Source organism: Orycteropus afer, unplaced genomic scaffold, assembly GCF_000298275.1.
Source record: "Orycteropus afer afer isolate SDZICR_OR568_19922 unplaced genomic scaffold, OryAfe1.0 scaffold00048, whole genome shotgun sequence".
Lineage (NCBI taxonomy): Eukaryota > Metazoa > Chordata > Mammalia > Tubulidentata > Orycteropodidae > Orycteropus > Orycteropus afer.
This window is the reverse complement of record NW_006921635.1, coordinates 3,677,941-3,696,917: the sequence shown is the minus strand read 5'-3', so window position 1 is coordinate 3,696,917 and position 18,977 is coordinate 3,677,941. Positions and strand designations below refer to the sequence as shown.

At 50.9% G+C, this 18,977-nt stretch overlaps 1 protein-coding gene across 1 annotated transcript in view; it reads left to right on the top strand.

Annotated features, from left to right (window-relative positions):
- The window catches only part of TMEM120B (transmembrane protein 120B), a 46,779-nt gene that overhangs the window by 22,963 nt on the left and 4,839 nt on the right, over positions 1–18,977 (top strand). Inside the window, exons 2-6 of the mRNA XM_007938150.2 lie at positions 2,372–2,490; positions 4,550–4,666; positions 5,431–5,490; positions 6,018–6,113; positions 9,913–10,002. Of these exons, the coding sequence (XP_007936341.1) occupies positions 2,372–2,490; positions 4,550–4,666; positions 5,431–5,490; positions 6,018–6,113; positions 9,913–10,002 (482 nt within the window). The remainder of the gene's footprint in view (positions 1–2,371; positions 2,491–4,549; positions 4,667–5,430; positions 5,491–6,017; positions 6,114–9,912; positions 10,003–18,977) is intronic.

Here is an 18,977-nt window from a genome sequence, read left to right as displayed (position 1 = left end):
GCTAGCCTTCTGGTTAGCAGTCAAATGCCTTAGGCACTATGCCACCAGAGCTCCCTCCTAGCTTATAGCCCATACAAAAACAGTTGACGGGCTGGATTTGGCCTGCGTGCTATAGTTTACTGACCCATGATTTATAAAAATAATATTGATATGCACGTGTGCGTGTGTGTCCACATACACACCCACATGCACACGGGGGATACAGCATATATGGCATAATATTAACAATCCGTGAATCCAGGTGGTCGGTATATGGAAATTCTTTGTATTGGTCCTGCAGTTCTTCTGTGACTTTGAAATCATTTCAAAATAAATGGTTAACAACAACAAAAAAAGAGACATGCTGTTCCCCTTTGGGGATCCGAGAGGAGAGTGCTGTGTTCAGACGAGCGGCCCGGTCCACTGGGTCCACTGGTCGTCTGAGGGAGTAGGCCAGGGGTGACTTGCCGACAGTGTTCTTGGACGGGGCTCTCGAGCATTCTCCATTGTCTTCACTTCTTCCTGATTTTCTGGCTTAACCTTCACATCTAGAGACCCTGCCTGTAGGCACTGGGGTTCAGGCTGCATACCCTCACTGTTTGACCATTCTCTTTGTCCTGCCCTCTGAGAAAAACATTTCCTGCCAGGGAAGATGGAAACAATTTGAGTATGTTCATTGCCTCACTTTTTTTTTTTTTCCTTCAATAATATTTTGTTGAGTTTTTGGTGAAAGTTTACACAGCCAGTTGGGTTCCCTTTTGACAACTTCCACAAATTGTTCAGTGACATTTTTACATTTATCACAGTGTGTCAACATTCTCTTTAATTGTGTTCTGCTCATTCACTTCCCAGGACTCTAGTTTGCCCTGCCCCCTTACCGTCTTTGCTTTGGAGAAATTGTTCATCTTTCGGTTTCATACTGATGGCTTTTAAGTTGGGCGCCACTCTTACACGTAATATCCTTTGTTTTGTGTGCCATTTTGGTATTTTGGTAAAAGGTGATCTCAGGACAGGGTCGGTTCTAGGTTTAAAGAGTATCTTAGGGTGATAGTCCCAGGGAGTCCTCTTTCTCTGTTGTTCAGTTTATCTGGCTTTGTGTGTATACATACAAGTAGGTAACCAGAAGTGTGTGTCTATATATATGTGTACATGTGTACTTTTGGTTACCTACTTACTGTCTAGCTTCTGGCGGGTTGAGACCCATAGTTGTATCTTAGATGGCTGCTTGTAAGCTTTTAAAACTCAAGATACTATTCACTTCATTAGGATACAGATCATGGTTTTTGTGACCTATGTTGTGCCAGTTGACTGAGTTGTCTCATGAGACTGTGATCATATGGCTTGCTGGTTTTAGTATCATGGTCTCCACTCTCCATATTGGTTTCCCCAAATTGTTGGTGCTTGACCCAGATCTCAGGAGTCCAGAGGTCAGGGGTTGCTTCCCTGCATGTGGTGTTATTTACTGGGAGGTGTGCTGGGGTGAAAATGTCAAGAAGTTACTGTGTTCCATTTTCCTGTCTTTAGGGCAACTTCTCTTGTATTTCTCCTGGCCACGTAACCCTGAATGGTTATTTCTAAGAATGACATGTTGGGTTTATTGGAGTGACTCCTTCTAAGATAGGGAAGATTGGCTGTAAGGAAAGAAGAGGTTTGTGCTTTTCCTAATTAACTTGATGAAGAGAGAGGCCTCTCTTCATTGCCAGGATCAGAAACCCAACTCAAACTGCCTGCATGAAAAAGAATTTACTAATTTATATAACCAAGCATTGGATAGCATTGCATTCAGACTTGTTTAGTGCCAGGGGCTGCAATGATACCATGAGAATTCTGTCTCTCATCGTCACTCATTTCTGTGTTCCTCTACTTGGCTTCATTCTCAGATGAGCTCTCTCTGCTCTGAAGCCCTGTGTTCTTCTTTGGCCAGATGAACAACCCCAGGAGAAAGCAAGCATCTCTAAACTAATAATGCCAGCCAAAGCCCCACACTGACTCTCATTGGCCATGCTAAGGGATAAGAGGCTTTTGATTGGCCAGAACCGGGTCCCGTGACTACCCTTGGCCAGGGGGACTGTCAGTTCTACCCAGATCATGTGGACTAAGAATTGGCGAAGGCATAGTTGCCTGTTGTTGCCTTCAGGTGGACTAGAAGCCGGGCCGGAGAAACAGCAGTTACTGACTCCACGGGTGCTGTGTCATGCATGCTGCCACCCCCGTTCCAGCCTCAGTTTCCTAAGTAGCAACATCTCAGCCACAGCCTTGAGAGCTGTAGTTGTACCATTTTAGCTGTAAAACTTGACTGTTGTAGTCACTTCCCCTGGCCACAGGAGACTGTGAAAAATGTCCTGTTGACCTGTTCTCCCCCACATCGGGTCCTGTCCCCTCCATCCTTCAGGAAACCCACAAGATCTATAAGCAGAAGCTGGAGGAGCTGACCGCCCTGCAGACTTTGTGTAGCGGCTCCATCAACAAGCAGAAGAAGCGGCTCAAGGACTTGAAGTACGCACTCCAGAAGTACGTGAGGGTATAACTCTAAAGCTCCTCCCTGGTTTTAAGGGACAGAAACCCAACTCCAAACTGGCTTAAGCAGAAAATGGAAATGCCAACAAAATAAAGCCAGGAGTAGCTTTCAGGGTCCCTTGATTGCATCAAAGGGTGTTTTTACGAATCTATTTTTTTTTTCTCTCTAAATTTGCCCTTCCTCTGGATTGACTGCACTCTCAGGTTGGCTGTCCCCTCACGGTGGCCACCAGCAGTGTCAGGCTTATGTCCTCCAGTCTTACTTCCCACTAACTTGGCCACTCCAGCAGGATGAGAACTTCTCTTTCCCAGTGCTTCAGTACAAGTTCTGAGTATGATCCTCATTGGTTGGACTTGGTCATGTGATTACCCATCAACCAATCACAGAGACTCTGGTTGGGCAAGATTGGGTCACATGCCCACCCTGGACCTGGGAGTCCTACTGGAATCCTATGAGGGGGAGGATGAAGGAAGTTTCCCGCAGGAAAGTTGAGGTTCTGTTATAAGAAGCAGCCATGCTGGCATCCTCTCATGGGTGTAGAGGCTTTCTCACCCGGGTTCTAGGGTTTAGGGGTAGAGGCGGTATCCCTGGTGGGGACATCCTTGAACTTACGACTTGGTTCATTTCTTGATCCTCCTGTCTCATGGTGTGGGACGTGCCCTCAGTTCCTATTGGGGAAGGGGTCTAGTACATGCTGTAAGTCTCTAGGCAGTCGGGGAAACTGAGGCTTCGAGTGGCTTGTCCCAGGTCACTTATCTGGGCCTCCTGTCCGGGGTTTATGACTCCTGGGATTCTTGTCCCTTCCCTCATGGGCGGTCCTTGGGAAACTTACTGATCATACCCCTAACCTTGGCCGACCATTTTGGAAATGGAGGTTTATTAGCCGTGGGGTAGAGGGCCAAGGTAAGATAGCAGTCCTGTGTAAAGACCATTCTTTTTTTTTTTTTTTTAATTGTGTTTTTGGTGAAAGATTACATAGCAAATTAGGTTCCTATTTAATTTCTACACCATTTGTTCGGGAGCTCAGGTAATGTAGTGTCTAAGGCACTTGACTGCTAACCAGAAGGCTGGCAGTTCAAACCCACCAGCCACTCCTCGGAAGGAAGATGGGGCAATCTACTTCCGTAGTGATACTGCCTCGGAAACCCAAGGAGGGGTCGCTATGAGTCGGTCTGACTCGACGGCACATAACAACAACAACAACAACACACCATTTGTTCAGTGACTTTGGTTACATTTTTCACAGTGTGTCAACTTTCTCATTTCTGTTCTGGTTGTTCCACTTAAGACATCAGCTCTTGGAAGGACACAGCTTACTGATGGCACTCTGGAATCTTTTCAGTCTAGAGTTGTTCATTCTCGACACTCTTGACATTTTGGGCAGGATAATTCCTGGCTCTGGGGAGCTGTCTTGTGCATTGTAGAATGTTGGGCAGTAGCCCTGTCCTCTATCCACTAAATGCCAAACAAGAAATATCTCCAGACATTGTCAAGTGTCCCATGAGGGGTGGGGGTGGGGGGCAATGTCACCCTGATTGAGAATCACTGAGTTAGAAGGTTAAATCGTGAGTTAGCTTCTCACACGGCGAGGACCACCTGCCATTCTGAGGGTATGTGTGACTAGTCCGTAGTGTCGAGATTGAAATCTCACCAAGGAATAACGGTCAGACCTTGGCTAGTTAACTGCTTATACTTTCAGAACACCTCCCTGTGTGCCCTCTTAGTAATCTCCACGTTGTTCCTTTACAAAGGCGAGAGGAAGAGTAGTATTTCCAAGGCCACAGAGCCAGCAAGGAGCGAGAATCAAACCCAGAGAGAACAGATGGAGGCCCCAGAATCAAGCCCAGAGAGAACAGATGGAGGCCCCAGAATCAAGCCCAGAGAGAACAGATGGAGGCCCCAGAATCAAGCCCAGAGAGAACAGATGGAGCAGCGGGTGCCAGAAGCGTTGGGATGGGGAGGTGATGGGAAGGTGGTACCCCAGTGCGTCTGGATCCTCCTTCCAGTCTGACTAACGCCTTTGCTTCTCCCGTGTCCCACATCTGACCACAGGTACAAATGCCATGCCAGCCGGGAGGAGGCGGAGCTTGTTCAGCAGATGGGTGCCAACATCAAGGAGCGGCAGAATGTCTTCTTCGACATGGAGGCCTACCTGCCCAAGAAGAATGGGTAGGAGCTGGGGACTTACTCCACTCCTGCTCAGGCAGGCGCCCAGGCCTGGACCACCTGGTCCGTCTACCTTACTCCTCCCTGTGAGCACTTGAGGCTGAAGGGAAAAGAGGGAGAGCGAGGGAAGGACGCAGAAGGAGCCCTTGCTTTTGTGTTCCTCCCTGAACTCCAGAGGGGACTCGAACCCCACTGTGTGGGGTGGCGGCTTTCCGGGGAGGGCGCTTACAAGGAACCAGGCGAAGCGTCTGGTTTGGGCACTTGCCACATGCTTGGTACCACCCTGAGGTCAAGAAGAAAGGTAGTTTTCTCCCGAGAGAACAAACGTTTATTGAGTGCTTCCTGTGGGCCGGGCATTATGCTAGGGTCTCTCTTACTGTCAGTGGTTTTATCCTCACGATAGCCTGGTGAGTCCAATCAAGGCCTCTGGGGAGGCCCCTCCTTGCCTCTTCCCACTTCGGGTGGCTGCAGGTGTTCCTTGGCTTGTGGCCGCATCACTCCAGCCCCCGCCTCTGTCCTCACACGGCCTTCCCGCCTCTGTGTCTCAGTGTCTCAAATCTCTCTCTCTCTCACCAGGACACCTGGCTTTAGATTTAGAGTCTACTCTAAATCTAGGATAATCTTACCTCGAGATCCTTAACTCAGTTATATCTGCAAAGACTCTTGGTCCAAATAAGGTCCCATTCGCAGGTTCTGGGGGTGAAGATGTGATCATATTTTGGGGGGACACCATTCACTAGAAGGTCCTTACATTTCTTTCCTCCTAGGCTCTACTTAAACCTGGTTCTGGGCAACGTGAACGTGACCCTCCTCAGCAACCAGGCCAAGTACGTCTGCCTGGACCCCACTCAGCTCCGTGGAGCCTGGGTGCTTGGCTCTTTCAGCTCCGGAAAGACGGGCTAGCCCAGGAGTAGTACATAAATAAAAGCACGTTACCAGCTGGGCCTCTGGCTTTGGGTCGTCCTCTGTGGGTGGTGGGTAGAGCATTCCATTCAGGGGAGGTTTTCCTTCCTCTCACAGAGTCGGTATGTTGAGTAGACAGGACCCCCATTTCCCATGAGGATAGCCCCTCTTTATCCCTTCTCACAGAAGTTTCCAGGGGAAATTGAGCCTTGGTGTTCCTGCTGTGATAAGGTGGTTGAGGGAGGGGGCCCTGGAGTCCAGGGACTTGGGAAACTTTTGTGTGGTTGCCCCTCTTTCCCTAATTGATCATCACCATAAATTCAAAGCCAGATCTCTCCTTTAATGGAATCGGAAGGCTCCTGTAGGGTGTGGGGAATGAGAGGTAGGTCAAGGGTCTGAGGGTAGGACGGTAGCAGTGGTGTGACCTTTCGCGGGGTGCTCTGTGCTGCAGGTTCGCCTACAAGGACGAGTACGAGAAGTTCAAGCTCTACCTGACAATAATCCTGCTCCTCGGTGCTGTGGCCTGTCGATTTGTCCTTCACTATAGGTAACGAGCGTGGCGGTGTGGACAGGTGGGGGATGAGGAGAGGGCCAGCTGGCTTGAAGGCTGGGAGAGAGGCGTCCAGGGTCTCACCTGCTTCTGGAGTGTTTGATGTGACAAGGTGTGGGGTCGAGAAGGGACCATTTCTTATGAGCAGTGGCAGTTCGTTCACCCTGCAGCCATATGATAAATATCTGTTAAATGTTCTGGGAAGGCCTGATGATAGAGTGGTTACCAGTGAGCCCAGAGTGGTGTATCCATCCATACAGTGGAGTGCTACTCTGCCATGAAAAGGAATGAAGTACTGATACATGCCAGGACGTAGAGGAACAAATAAAACATCATGCTAAGTGAAAAAAACAGTCGTGAAAGGACACATACTGTATGGTTCCATTGATAAGACATGTCCAGGATAAACAACTCCATGGACACAAAAGGTAGATCAGTGGTTGCCTGGGGATGGCAGGACGAGGGATGGGGAGTGACTAATAATGGAGATAGGGTTTTCTATTTCAGGGATGAACATGGTTTGGAGTTATGTAGCAGTTTAGCTTGTACACCCCTGTGACTATACTAAAAATCAATGAATTATACACTTGGAAGGGAGAATTTGAAGGTATGTGACTTATATCTGAATTTAAAAAAAATAAGAGGAGAACTCAGACTGCTTGAGTTTGAATCCCAGCTTTGCAGTTAACTGGCTGTTACCCACAGGCAGGTGTCCTCTGGGACCCTCAGTCTCCTCATCTGTAAAATAAGAGTGATAAATAGTACCTACCTCACGGCATTGATGTGATGATTAACTGAGCTAATGCTGTGTGTGGGAGGGCTTAGAACAGCACCTGGTACACGGTGGTGCCCACTGAGAACATCATTGTTGAAACAGGATGAGGCCGGGCTGCTCGAGAGGCTGAGGCGAGGCGGTGGGGACGTGGCACCGGCCAGAGTGTTTCCTTTCTCCCTCTGGCACTGGGTTTTCTGCCTGGGGGAGACGGCCAAGTACAGCTTGGGCATTTGGCCCACAGGTCAAGGGTTCATTTCCTGGCAGGCGCTTGGCTGGGAGTCCCAACTGCTGGTCTGGCCACTTAAGTGCCCAAACAAAGGCTCTCTTAGGCCCTGGGCCTGCGCCCGCCTGCCGCCTCAGGCCTGGCCTGTTCTCCTAGAGGGCAGAGGCTGCTGGATTGGGAATGCCTCCTCATGCCCCTTTGGAAGGGGGTGAAAGTCCTGGATGTGTGGCCAGATGCCCGAGTGCTAGGACCTCCAGGGTCCTCTAAGGACAAACTTGTGGGGTGTTGGTGAGTTTTAAGGTTCTTTTGAGGGTCTGGGTGTTTTTCTTTCTCCCCACTCTCTTCTGTATGTGTCTCTCAGTGCTGCCACAACAAAGTGCCACAGACTGGGGGGCTTAAAACAGCAGAGAGATGTTCTCTGGAGGCCAGAAGTCCCGACTCGGGGAGTCAGGCGGCATCTGTTTCCCCAGGGTTAGTTCCTCAGGGTGTCTCTAGGACTTTGGCTCCTCAGTGGTGCTTCCAACAGGAAGCATAGCGAGCTCTTCCGATGGGCCAGGCATGGTTCTAAGCATGTCATGCATTACGTTCAGGTCATGTTCATGGCAGCCCTGTGTGGTAGGTACTGGCCCCACCTTACAGACATGGAAGCAACAGCACAGGAGAATAACTGACCTGTCTGGTCACACAGCTGGGAAGAGGCCGAACAGGGATTTGAACTCGGGCCTCTCTTTCTAGCATCTGTGTTCCTGAGACAGCCTGTGCAGTGATGGCTCAGCAGGGGTGAGCCTAGAGGGTCTGGATCTGCAGCCATGAAACAGCCCCCAGTGGCTCTTAGTGGTGTTTCAGTGGCCCCCCTCTAAGTAGGACCTCAGCTAGGGTTTGAAGGGCATGTTGGATTCCGTTGCCACACCCCTCCCACATCTGGGAAGAGGATCTCCCAGGTCAGGGATAGAAGCGGCTTGGGGGTGTTTTCCTGACCCTTGATTCAGACAGACGGTATCAGTGGAGTTGTTTGTAGTCCCACGTCGTCGCATGAGTCTGCGTGACACTCAGAGTGTGGCTGCTTCCCCGGTGAGTCAGAGAGCTGTGATCAGGCCTCAGCAGAGACAGCGGCAGACGAGTGGAGCCCTATGAGGCTGGTGGGGGCAGCTTTCCCACTTTACAGATGATGAGACTGAGGCCAGGGCGGGTCTCTGAGGGTCACACACAGCTTGTGGCTGGCCTCCACTCTGAGGGTGGAACAGACCGCTCCAGCAGCCCAGTTCTGTCTCCTGTTAAGGCCTGTTCTGCCCAGCTCCAGGCTATGGTCATCACAGAGAGGTCCCAGGCAGCATCGAACACTGCTTGCTTGGGGTTGAGGACGACAAGGTTTCTTTTTGGGGTGATGATCGCATAACCCTGTGAATATACTAAAAACTACTGAGTGATACTTTCAGTGGGTGAACTGTATGGAACGTGAGTTATATCTCAATAAAGCTGTTACCAAAAAAAAAAAAGCCACAGGTCAGGGCTGGGTATGTGGCATTCTTCAGTTAGTCTTAGAAACCACAAAATTTGTTTATACGTGTAACAGAGTTCACAGATGGTCTAAGGGGATAGACAGAGTTTACATCTCTAAAATGGATGTTAGGTGTCCTGTTTGTAAGTCCTTCTGTCACCATGCCACCAAGAAATTTCATGTCAGACATTTAATTGTTTAAAGTAATAGTGTAATATAATTCTATAATTTTAAACTAATTTTTTATTGTGTTCACAGTGAAGATTTACACAGCAGGTTAAGTTCCCATTGACAGTTTCTGCACAAATCACTCATGGTTTGCAGTCTTCACGAAGTGTGATCATTCTCACTGCTTCCATTCTGGTGGCTCCATTTCCATTAATCTAGTTTCTCTGCCCTCTTACCTTTTCATCTTCATTCTAAAGAAATTGTTGACTGGCTCTTCTCACATAGATGACCGTTTTTTCAGAAGAGCATAGGACTCATGGGTGATATTCTCTATTTTGTGAGCCAATCTTTTATTTTGCTAAGAGGGGACCTCAGGGGCTAGTTTTGGTTCAAGGTTTAAAGAGTATCTCAGGGCAATACTCTTGGGGAGCCCACCAGTCTCATGTGGTCCAGTAAGTCTGGATTTTTTAAGAATTTGAGGTTCTGTTCTATATTTTTCTCCCATTCTGTCCGGTTCCATCTACTGTGGCCCTGATCAGAATGGTGGGTAGTAGTAGCTGGGCACCATCTAGTTCTGCTGGTTCGTGTAGACCATTTGTCCTGTAGACTAGTTTCTTTGAGTCTTTGGTTTCCTTTCTTTTTTCTGCAGATGTGGAGTCCAATAGCTATATCTTAGGTGGCCACTCACAAGTTTTTAAGACCCCAGACACTATTCATCAAACTAGGATGTAGAACATAACTATATGAACTCTGTTATGCCAGTTGACTGAGATGTTCCATGAGACTATGGTCCTAACGCTTCAAGCTCAGAAAGCCAATCTCACCAGGTGTTTGGTCAGATACTCAGAATTTACCAGGTTGCCAAGGGCAGGAGAGGGAACCTCAGCTAGGGCTTGAAGGTCAGGTAGGATTCAGGTAGGAAGGTGAGAGGGACAGGCATTCTAGGGCAAGAGGAGATGCCCAAGAGGCCAAACTCCCTTGTCTTCCTGGGACCCATCTGGGGAATTTCAGGAGCAGCACCTGTATTGTGGGACCAGCCCTCATTTACTTCCTCTGTAGGGGAAAGGGAGAGTCAGCTGTCTCTGGTTCTTACGTTCACTCCCTCCCCTGGGGGACTGTTTGTCTGTGACAGGGTGACGGATGAAATCTTTAACTTCCTGCTCGTGTGGTATTACTGCACCCTGACGATTCGGGAGAGCATTCTCATCAGCAATGGCTCAAGGTAATTGGGGGCCATGTGGGAACTGTGGGAGGGGAGTCAGGTTGAGGGCTGTCACCCTCCTTGGGTCCATGACTGTTCAGATCCGGGGAGAAGGAAAACCACACTTGGTGCTGTGGTTCCAGCATCACTTGCTTGTCAGCAACAGAAAAGCTGACTCAGACTGATTTAACAGAGAAGGAAACTTATTTTGTTGTATCAAGGAACAAACAGGTCCATTGGGCTAGCTTCAGGTAAGGCTTGATCCAGGTGCTCAGGGTCATCAGGACCAAGTTTCTTTCCATCTCTCACTTCTGTCTTTCACTGCATTATCTTTCTATCAGGCTCTGTGTAGGGGCACCCAGCAGCCCCAGGACTGTGCCATCATTTCTAGCATTTCCAACAAAATAGGGCATATTCCTTTCTTCTAAGAATCTAGGTCCCTTTGGTGTTGGCTGCATCATGTGATCATCCCTGAGCCAATCACTGGCCAGAGAGTGCTCTGCTGTGCTTGGCCAGGCCTGAACCTTGTTCCTGCCCCGATAGCTGTCATTAGAGACAACTCCTCCCAAAAGTGTACAAGTTGAGTGTCAAGAAGAGGAATGGGTCCCCAGAGCAAAATTGGGATGCTGTTACTAGGAGAAGGATAAATGGATTCAGGGTCACAAGAGTGGATGGTCTCCTGCAGGGAGTTAGGGGGGAGGGTGCACAGATGATGGGCAACCTTGGGCCAAACTTGCTTTGTCAAAGTGTTGCTGGGGAGGAAGGAAGCCAGGCTGGGGGTGAGGATTCCTGGGGTCTCACCCCAGTGTTGTTGACACTCATGAGCTGTGTGGCAGTAGGCAAGTCATGTCCCCTCCTCGGGCTGTTGCTCAGTCTCGTGAGGCAGTGATGGCATCAGTCTTGCTGAGTGAATGTAGGCGTGACTGGGGACCCTTTCTTTGAAGGGCTCTGAGTGTGAGAAGCCCCACTGTTTTCTTATAGTCTCCTGGATCTGCCTGCTCTAAGATGAGCATCTCGGGACCCAGCTAAAATCCACAACTTGCCACCTGGAGCACCCTTTTCCCAAGGTGCGATTCCTTTTGAGTGGGCATCTGAACTTCTGCTTGCGGTTCTTGCCCCTGTTCCCTCCTGGAACAAACTCCTGGCTTTTCCCTCCTGGGGGCTAGTGAGGAACAGCTAGGGGTCTGGGACAAACCCCCTTCTCACTTTTCTGCCCAGTGGGCTGTCGTGGTAGGGGCCTGCCCTGCGAACCTTCCCCTGCCTGTAGACAAGAGGTAAGGGTGAGTGCTTCTCTCCTGCCGATGGGAGCGGCATCTGGAGGAACACAGCCCAGAGCTTGTAGCCTTCTGGAAAAGATCAACTTCTCTCAAGCCACATACCTTCTTGTCCCACCCACGCAGTTACAGCCACATCCACGTGCCAGTAATTTCCTCCTGTTTTAAATTTTAAATCACCCCCTTTCTTCCCTCCCTCCGTCCCTTCCTCCCTCCCTTCGTGAATACGAATTTATTGAAAAGGAAAATTTGTTTTACCACCACCCATGACATCCAGTGTCGCTTGCAGGAAAAAGAAGAACGTGTGTGATGCTCCTTTTGTGTTCACCTCATGTTGTGTGTGTCACTGAACTCGGCCACTCTTGCTTCCTGAGGGCTCCGAGTTTGCTGCGTGTGTGTGTGTGCGTGTGCATGTGTGTGCGTGTGTGTGTAGGATAGGAGAGGAGCAATCTTAGCAGGCATTAGAGATATCCTAGCATCTGACCGACACTCCTTAATCAGGACAGCGGAGAGAGAAGTGGAAAGATGACTTCTCACCACACGGTTTGTATCATCTCGTATCCTAATCAGGAGCTCTGGTGGCGTAGTGCCTAAGGCATTTTGACTGCTAACCAGAAGGCTGGTGGTTCAAACCTACCAGCTGCTTTGCAGAAAGGAAGATTGGGCGATCTACTTCCATAGAGATACTGCCTTGGAAACCCAAGGAGGGGTTGCTATGAGTAGAATCAACTCGACGGCAGTGAGTTTAGTGTTAAAATCTGGTATCATCCATGTATTGAGGTCTTTGTCCCAGGCTTTGGGAAGCACCGAAGTTGAAAATCTTACGGAGTAAATAACATTCATACTTTTCCCTAATTTTAGAGTGAAGAGTATCTTTCTGCTTGTGCGAGTGGTCAGAGGGATGTCAGGGGAATCTATAGTGGGAAAACGGGACCAGGGCAATTGACAAGGCTTCCTTGGTGCCAAGTCTCTTCCTGTACCTGTGGGCTTGCTACCAAGCCTGGGCTTTCCCCCTTCTGCTGGACTCAAGTTAAGAGTGCTCAGGGCCATGACATGCTGAGTCACTAGTCATTAACACTGTAGTAAGAGTTATTGTGGTCAACTCTTTTTCTAGTATGACAACCTGTGGATGGCGGGTGGAGGAGTTACCATGGAAAATGAAGCGGGACTGAGTGGGGATTCCCGGGAGAGTGGGGTATACCAGGAAGATGGAGAAGGTCACTAAACAGGGAGGAACTGGAGTTCTGAAGCCAAGCCTCGCCTGCCTAATGGCTTCACCGGGGCCTTTCTGGAGCCTGCCTGGAGCGAAGGCTGTGCTGGTGGAGGAGGAAGGGTCGACCCTGAGCTTGTCAGTCACAGCTCTGTGTGTGGGTTTGTGCATGTTTATGGAGCATTTCCTAATGCAGACAGGGTAGGGACACAGAGAATTCAGGGCGTGCCTTCTGGGAGCACCCAGTTCTCTTTACACCCAGGGGTCTTTTCAGAAGACCTTTCACAGCAAGTCGGCTCAGCTCAGGAATCACGAGTGGATGGTGTGGGAAGTTGCTCCAGGCCTGGCTCAGGACACTGGGGCAGGGTTTCGGGTGGCCTGGGGGTGGGCATCTGGGGTGGGGCAGCGTGGGCTCCTGGGATGCCCACAGGAGCTGTAGGCAGTGTGTGTGAGTGGGGGTGGGGAAGGCATGGTAGGTGGTCTGGATCTTGGATGCTAAAACTTGTGACTCATCCTCGCCACCCACTGGAGACTTAGCCTGACCCTCCCCTGGCTCCTTCCCAGAGCTGAGTTCCCCTCCCTTTGGGTTCTTCCCTCTCGTCTTGGCTGTTTACCAGGGACTAGCTAAGGAAACAGCCCAGGAGAACACAGGAGGGGGAGGGAGAGGCCAGGTTGGGACACACACCACCTCTCTCATCTCTGAAGCATCTCAGAGCCAGCTCACAGTTGGTCCCCAGTGATCCCCCATAGACTGTTGAAATGAATCAAACCCAAGCTCTAGAATGAGGGAAGGCCCTTGAGGCTGTACCGGACTTCTGGAAACAGTGGAGCTGAAAGACATGGGATCCTGCATATTTGCGGCCTGTTTTGGTCTCACTGGGCCTCTTCCCTGTTTCTGGTTGCACATGAGGCCTGAACTGGGACAGGGTGTGAACAGGGAAATAGGCCTTGGGAGTGGGAGGCATTTCCCCCGTGCGGGATGGAGCCGTCCTTGGTTCATGTCTGAGGCCTCCCATGTGAGATGCGCTGTAGTTCATTCACTCGGTTAGTGAAGGAAGTGGGATATCTTGCCTTGCAACTTTTGCAAATGACAGAAACCCACCCCACTGGACCTAAACAAGAAGGAATTTATGAGGGCATCTAACTGGGGAGTTCTCTTGAATGGTCTCAGCTCCCACCACCTGTCTCCTCACTCTATTTTTCCCTGCCTTGGGCCCCAGCGGCCCAGGCCAGCATCTTGACCCTTCTTTCTATTCCTGTGGGATCAGTAACTCCAGAGGAAAGAGAGCTCTTTCCTCCAGCCCAGCTGGAATCTTAGCCAGATTTCTCATTGGTTAAGCTAGGCACTTGACTGCTAACCAGAAGGCTGGCGGTTCAAACCCACCAGCCACTCCTCAGCAGGAAAGTTGGGCAATCTATTTCCATAGTGATACTGCCTTCGCAACCCAAGGAGGGGTCACTAAGAGTTGGGGCCAACTCGACGGCACATAACAACAACAACAAGCTAAGGTTTCATGCTGAGCCAATCACTGGCTAGAGAGATGTAGAGCCCTGATTGGCCAGCTCTGGGTCGTGTACCCAGTGATAGTATTCAGCTCTGCCCACCCACCCAGGTTGAGTGTGGGGGCAAGGTGGTTACCCAAAAGAAGACTGAGGCCCTGGAACCAGAAGTGGGGAGGTGACTGATAGACAGGCAAACAGCAGATGTGCACGACCAGACGTCTGGTCCTGGACTAGAGTGCGTGCACCAGCTACAATGTTGGCTTTTCTAGTGGGCCTGTCCTTTGCTGGCTTTTACAGGGGCTTTTTCAGTTCCCACCTTCCATGTGGGAGACCTGGGTTCAGTTCTGGCCAGTGCAGCCCATCCACAGCCACCACTTGTCTGCAGTGGAGACCTGAGCGTTGCTATGAAGCTGAACACCTTTCAAAGGAGCTTCCAGACTGAGAGTAGGAAGAAAGGCCTGATAACCTGCTTCCAAAACTCAGCCAGTGAGAGCCCCTAGGTCCCATGGGTCTGACTGCAGCAGCTCACGTGGGTGGCACAGGGCCTGGCAGCTTTTCGTCCGTTATGCATGGATGGGGTTGTCATGAGTCAGGCCAGCTCGATGCCAAGTAACCCTTGGACACAAGGGTGTAGGGGTGGCAGGCTTGAGAGGACCTTCAGTGTGAAAGCCATTCCTCCACTGTGCACATGAAGCACAAAGCCCGAAATGGCCTGCGGTCAGTAAACATGTGGCTAAGGTGTCATGGACGGAGGGTGGGCTGTCACCCCAGCCACGATCCCCAGATACATGCCCCTAACTCTTGGCCACAGAGCATCCTCTCTTCCCGGGGACTCTGCCGTCTGCTTGTGAAACAAAGCCTACGCCGCTGCAAGCTTCATTTCTGTGGGAAGACATACCCAGAGAGTGGCTTTGATGGGCCCGGGGTTTCTTTTGGGGGTGATGAGAATGTTCTGAAATCATGTGTGGGGCTGGCTGCACAACTCTGTCCATGGACCGAGCATGGCTGAACTGTCCACTCTAAATAAATGATTTGTGTGGTATCTGGATGCTACCACAATAAAGCCGTCATGTAAACCCACACAGACACACGTGCGCCAAGCCAGCCCACCACCCTGAGCTGTGCAGACGGACACCAGCAGCTCCGGAAGGCCTCCCCCAGGGCCACCGGGCTGTGTTTCTCGGTGGCATCTGTCGGAGCTGGGCTCTGGGCACGCTGAGCTGTGACGTGAGAAGTGCTCAGCCAGGCTTGCAGCCCGCTCCCTCTCGGACTCGGGCCTCTCCACTGAGGGCGAGGACGCAGCTCGGGGGGCTCTGAGGAGGAGGACAAAACAGACGGGCGGGGGCTGTGCCAAGACGTGAGACTCACGTGTGACCTCACAGAGGCCTGGGGAGGCTGCTGAGAGACCTCTTGATTGCTCTTCAGGAGTTGGACGAGCAGGGCTGACAGCTTTGCTGGCGGAAAACTGGAACCCAGTTGCCTTGGCCTCTGACAAGCAAGAGAGGGGGTGGGGGTGGGGCAGGGGCTGCAGGACAAAGACGTGAGCAATGTCTGGTCTCCGTGATCGTGCCCATGGCACCTGTGAGAACGTATTGTCAGCTCTGCGCTGGTGCCCTGGGACCAGCTGCCATTGTCACTGGCTGTGTCCCCTGGATGCCACGTCATTCATTTTAAACATTTATCGAGTGATCCTGTTTATGTGGTGCTGTTTGTGCACGGAATACAGAGTCTGTCAAACTGTGCCTCCCACTGTAGTTCTCAAGAGCTCGCAGGCTATGTGGCTCGAACACTTGATTTACTGTCCGGAACGCGTGTGCAGGCTGTGACGAGATGCCAAGGTGGGTGAGACCCAGCCCCTGCCCTTGTTCATTTAGGCTGTGGCCTTTCTCTCTTAGTGTTGTTGAAAATACAGTTTCTGCTTGTACTGTGTGGTGACACTAATGACATTTGTGTAACCTTCGCACCCTCCTTTCCTAAATCGTACGCCCACCATTGACATGGAATCAGGGCCCCCCAAGCTCCCCATCTAACCTCTCGAGTTGCTGTTGTCAGTTTGATCCCATACGATTTTTTTTTTTATGCTTTTTATTTGATTTGTGTGAAAGTTTACAGATCAAATTCATCTTCCATTCAACAGTTCATACACATTTTGCTTTATGGCATTGTTTGCAGTCTCCATGATGTAATAGCCCTCTCCCCACTTCCTCCCTCTGGTTACCTTTTCCCTGTGTCCTCCTTGCCTCTGCCTTCCTGCCTTCTTTCTCCTTTGCAAATGCTGCCCCTCTGGTCTCCCATGGTTAATCGTTCTAAGGAGTGCACCTCCCTGATACCATTATTTACCTCATAGTCCTATTCTTTGGCTGAAAGTTAAATCACAGGAGTGAGTTTAATTCCAGGCCTAAAAGGTGCCTGAAAGGTGTTCTTGGGGGTTCCACCAGTCTCTATCAGACCACTAAGCCTGGTCTTTTTTATAATTTTGAGTTTTGTTCCACATTTTTCTCTCATTGTCTCCAGGATCTGCTATTCCGATCCCTTTCCGAGTGGTTGACAGTGGTAGTTGGGCACCATCTAGTTCTTCTGGTCTCAGAGGCAGGTAGGCTGAGGTTCCTGTGGTCCACTAGTCCCTTGGCCTAATTGTTTCTATGCATCTTTGATTTTCTTCACTCGTCTTTGCTCCAAACAAAGAGAAAGCAGTAGTTGCATCTTAGATGAATGCTCACAAGCTGTTAAGACCCCAGTTGTTACTCACCAAAGCAGGATGTAGAACAATGTTTTTGTGTACTGTGTTATGCCAGTTGAGTGCGATGTCCCCCCATGACCATGGTCCTGAGGCTGTAGGCCCAGCAACTCACACCCTCAAGGTGTTTGGCTGTGGCCCATACAGTTTTCTAAAAGAGCACAATACTCGAGGCAGCCAGTCCCTACTGTTAATGATATTTATTGTCCAGATTGTTGTTAGGTGCCGTTGAGTTGTCTCTGACTCATGGCAACCCTGTGCACAGCAGAACGAAACACTGCCTCACGATCCTCGCTGTACCTGAGCCCATCGTTGCAGTCACTGTATCTGTCCATTTTGTGGAGGGCTTTCCCCTTCTTCGTTGACCCTCCACTTTACCAAGCATGATATCCTTCACCAGGGAATGGTCCCTTCTGACAACATGACCAAAGTCAGTGAGACGAAGTCTGGCCTTTCTGGCTTCCTTGGACACAAGGTTGTAGGGGTGCACTTCTTGTAAGGAGCATTCTGGCTGCACTTCTTCCAGGGCAAATTTGTTAGTCCTTTTAGTAGACCATGGTACTCCTAGCATTCTTCTCAGGTTAGAAGGTTTTAAGACCACTCAGACCCATTTCTCATTAAGAAAATGCAAATTAAAACCTCCCTGACCACCAATTTTCACTTATAAGATTGGCATAAATTGAAAACGCTGGAATTGGGTATGGGTTGAGGGTTTGGGGAACCAGATACTCCCCTGAACTGCTGATGGGAGTGTAAGCTGGCATGGCTGTTAGGAAGGGCGGTGGACGAGTAAGAACGCCACCCTTGCTTCTGCCCCTTCTTGGCTGCCTCCTGGAGGCTCATGTCATGGCATCGGGCGACTTCCACAAGGATGTCCCTGCAGCATCAAGGGTGACAGTGACTGCCGAGGCACAGTCACCTAGACCGTGGCAGAGCCACACCTTGGAGTGTGACATATTTTAGAGGCCAGAGACAGTCCTGCAGGTGAGGACCTGGGGTCCAGATAGAAAAGCAAGTTGCAGAGCAATTTTAGTTAAAACAGTCTGACTAGCATCTTGTCTCCCCAGCCTGCATCCTCTTGTGGTTCCTGAGTGGCAGCCCACCTGGACCCCTGCTCCATGCTCTGCCCCAGGAGAGGGTCTGGAGAGATGAGTTGCATCCCGAGGGCCCGCCAGCCCCCACTGCCCAGCACTGTGAGGAAGGAGCATGTCAGAGTGGGGTGGGGTAGGGGGGAGGGTGTTGAAGCAGATGGCTGTCACACTTTGTTAAGATCATTGGGCCCCAGCGGAGCCAGGACAGTCAGGAGAGGCTGGAGATGGACTTGGGCTCTGAAGGTTAGAGGGCTGAGGCTTCAGCCGATTTCCTCCTGGGCTGCTTCTGCACCGAGGAGGGGTGAGAACCAGGCTTGCTGCCTCCACTGTGGTGGGAGAGTCTCACGCTGGGGGTGTGCGTACCCCCAACCCCCAGCCTCGGGGCTGGACCAGTCAGTCCAGGGCGGGCCAAGGGCTCACGGGAGAACGGCTCCGGGGAAGGAGCTGCACTTGAGGTGGGTGAGATGCCGTGAGGAGTGCCTGTGCGTCCGGGGGAGTGACACGTAGCTGCAGCCCTGTGCAGGTGGGCGCGTGAGTTCACATTTACTGAGCACCTGTTCCGTGCCAGGTGTCACAGGCACATCGGTGGCAAGGCCACAAGATTCCTGCTTGTCTGGAAAGTACATGTCCCTGAAGGGGGTGCAGTTAACAACCAAGTAAAATAGATGGTTTCAGGGAGCGGGAAGAACCATGAAGGAGACGGTACTGTGACCCGGCTGCCCATCGGGGCTGTGGCCGTTTCAGAAAGGCCCGTCTGAGGAGGTGACGGTGAATCTGGAACTTGAATTTCCACTGGGACCACGCAGCCAGGTCAAGGCCTTGGCGCAGCGAGAGCAGCGGGGGCTGAGGCCCTGAGGTGGCAGCAGGCTTGGCAGGTCGAAGGAACAGAAGGACGGGGGTGGGTGGCGGGTGGTGTGTATGTGTGTGTGAGAGAGAGGGAGAGAGAAAGGGAGAGGGGTGTGTGTGTGTGTGTGTGTGAGAGAGAGAGGGAGAGAGGTGTGTGTGTGTGAGAGAGAAAGAGGGAGAGGTGTGTGTGTGTGAGAGAAAGGGAGAGGGGTGTGTGTGTGTGTGTGAGAGAGAAAGAGGGAGAGGGGGGTGTGTGTGTGAGAGAGAAAGAGGGAGAGAGGTGTGTGTGTGTGAGAGAAAGGGAGAGGGGTGTGTGTGTGTGTGTGAGAGAGAAA